General features: G+C 32.8%; 1 protein-coding gene across 2 annotated transcripts; it reads left to right on the top strand.

Annotated features, from left to right (window-relative positions):
• On the top strand, positions 391-1,516 carry LOC109327833 (probable methyltransferase PMT26). Of its 2 annotated transcripts, XM_019561003.1 has the most exons (3): positions 392-650; positions 1,182-1,208; positions 1,251-1,516. In XM_019561003.1, the coding sequence occupies exons 1-3, from the start codon at positions 540-542 to the stop codon at positions 1,368-1,370; spliced, it is 258 nt and encodes an 85-aa protein (XP_019416548.1). In that variant the 5' UTR covers positions 392-539; the 3' UTR covers positions 1,371-1,516. The 2 variants fall into 2 exon arrangements, with proteins under 2 accessions (XP_019416547.1, XP_019416548.1); XM_019561002.1 differs by having other exon boundaries at positions 391-650; positions 1,182-1,516.

The raw sequence follows: 2,531 nt of genomic DNA, 5'->3' as shown, positions 1-2,531 counted from the left end.
TATATTTACTTACAAAAAATTCATATTTACCCACTTTTGTACACACATGGACGTAGTTTTATTTGTAGATTTGTGAAGACATGAGTTGTAGAAGTAGCAATGACCATATAAATTGTCCACATCTTCAGGAATACGCACAATGTTGAACATCAACCCATGAATGGTGCAGTCTTGTTATAGCCATCAAAGAGAACCTACAATTGAATTATAGTCTAAAAATATAGAAAATGAAAGAAAATTAAGAAAAAGAGACTAATTGGCATAACTAACTCCAACAACTAGTTATGCATAGGAAATAGTCTCATGACAATAGACCACAAAACTTCCACTATGCCAGGCCAATTATTATTGCAACCCGAAAAATGCTCCTAAAAGTCAGTCATTAATGTTGCTATATATTACATCCTAGTCCAATGCTGGGTTTTTCACCCTCAGAACTTTGTTATCAACTTGCATTTTAAGGTGAATTGGTGTTTTTACCTCTTCATCACACCACCTCCTCCAATACCCATTTTGTTCATACATTTGTATTAATAATAATGGGAGGTTGTGTGAGTAGCCCTAAGGACCTTGAGTTGGAAGAAGGAGAACAAGCCCCAATTGAGTCTCCTAACTCACCAAAGAATGCTGAGGGCGAGACTCTTGTCCAGGTACATAATTTCCCCTCCCATTTTCATTTCAATTCAACACAACGCATGACACAACTTGAGTCCTATTTGTCGTCATGTATATCTACCATCCTCAGATTCACTATCCAAAAAGTGTCACATGCATACTTATGACATATCACCTCATATTTATATTGTTCTTATTATCACCTCATATCCATATAGTTAGTTTTATCTCTTTTTGTTACATACAAATACTTCTATTCATATCACCTCAAAATTAAATTGTTTTTATCATATTATTATAATTAATTTAAGAAGGCTAGTGGGTAGTATCACATTTCCTTTAGATACTTTGTTCTGCAAATCCTACCTTATTGGTAAAATTCATATAAGATCCACTAAATCTTATATGTTCTCTTTTTGTTTGGTTGATTTAAATTTATCTCTATTTTAAATGACAAAAAATGTGTGAAAGAGAGTGTTGTAAAAAAAGTATTCCTACCGGTCCTCTTAATTTTATCTAATTTTTCAATAAGATTATAATAAAATTTGATTGGTGGGTTTATGTAGGAAACCAAGGAAGGAGGTGATAAAGAAGAGAGTGAGAAGAAAGAAGAGCCTTTGGTAGATGCTGCGGCTGAGACCAAAGAGGAGAATAAGGAAGAAAAGGTTGATGCTCTTGCTGAGACCAAGGAGGAAGCCAAGGTTGAGCAACCAAAAGCAGAGGATAAAAAAGATGAACCTCTTGTCACCCTATGAAGACAATATGCTCCATCCTAATAATCCTGACTCAAATTGAATTTCATGATGTGCTAAAGAGATTGTAATTCATATCATGATTGTTTCATTCTTGGAACATTATTCAAGAATAGAACAATTCTTTTATTTATATTCCACCCTTATGCTCATTAACTATATTCAACAATTATTTATATTTTTTTAGTTCCGGTACAGTAAAGAAAAGATCATCTAATAAGATGATCCAGTGTGCACAATTACAATTAAAATCAACTTCAAACTTGAGATAATCTTTAGAAAGGTATATCTTATTGAATGATGGACTCGGTTGCTCTTTTTAATATATTTTATGATACAATAAAAAATATACAACCAAACTATCGACCCACGTTATAAAACACTTCAACTCATTGTATCAGACACACTACAATGTAGGGAATGTTCTAGAATTACAAACAAATATAACTTGGGGAAATGATTCAAAAGTTTTTACATTGTCAATTTATCATCTACCATTTATTTTTAATTATTATTAACTCTTAATTAAAACTCATCCAAATGAATGGTGGATGATGCACTAACTATAATTTTTAAAATATTAATACATATATATTACATTCATATAACTAATGTAACATTGTATGTCTCTTGTAACTCTAAAGTACCACAATGAGAAAGAGGAAGAATGAAACCAAAATTCTTCAACCAACAAAAAGATGAAGAAAGAAAAAACTTAGGAGCTCCATCTCAACTAATGTAATTTGACAAGAGCTTCAACACTCTTTAAGGTCTGGAACTCAAACTGCTAGAAAAATAGTTTATATCGCATATGTTAGAAATGATAAGAGGAAGCGTGGAGCTAGTACTAGGGATGATAATGAAAACTGAATCTGTAGTTACTTGTCTGAACCGAACTTAAATTTAATGGGAAAAACTCAATGTGATCCAGTTTAGGTTCGGGTAAAACCCAATCTCAATTTTCGGATTCAGATTTGGTACACTTGAAATCCTAACCCAAACCAATGTTGTTACTGTTTTTGTCTAAATGCAGCACAAACTAATGTATTGTGCATTTCCTTAATTTGCTGTCATTTCCCAACCGACCCGTTTTTCCGGTGCCCGCATTATGCCAGCAAAACTTAAGCGGGCACGAACATGCCCACAAATGTTTAATGGACAAAA

Source organism: Lupinus angustifolius, chromosome LG15, assembly GCF_001865875.1.
Source record: "Lupinus angustifolius cultivar Tanjil chromosome LG15, LupAngTanjil_v1.0, whole genome shotgun sequence".
Taxonomy (NCBI): domain Eukaryota; kingdom Viridiplantae; phylum Streptophyta; class Magnoliopsida; order Fabales; family Fabaceae; genus Lupinus; species Lupinus angustifolius.
This window is presented reverse-complemented; position numbering and strand designations above follow the sequence as displayed.

Bases quoted from the DNA above. Each gene is read 5' to 3' on its own strand.
- LOC109327833 (XM_019561002.1), top strand. From the start codon at position 540: ATGGGAGGTTGTGTGAGTAGCCCTAAGGACCTTGAGTTGGAAGAAGGA. The intron at 651-1,181 runs GTACATAATTTC...GGGTTTATGTAG, and splicing joins AGGGCGAGACTCTTGTCCAG to GAAACCAAGGAAGGAGGTGA.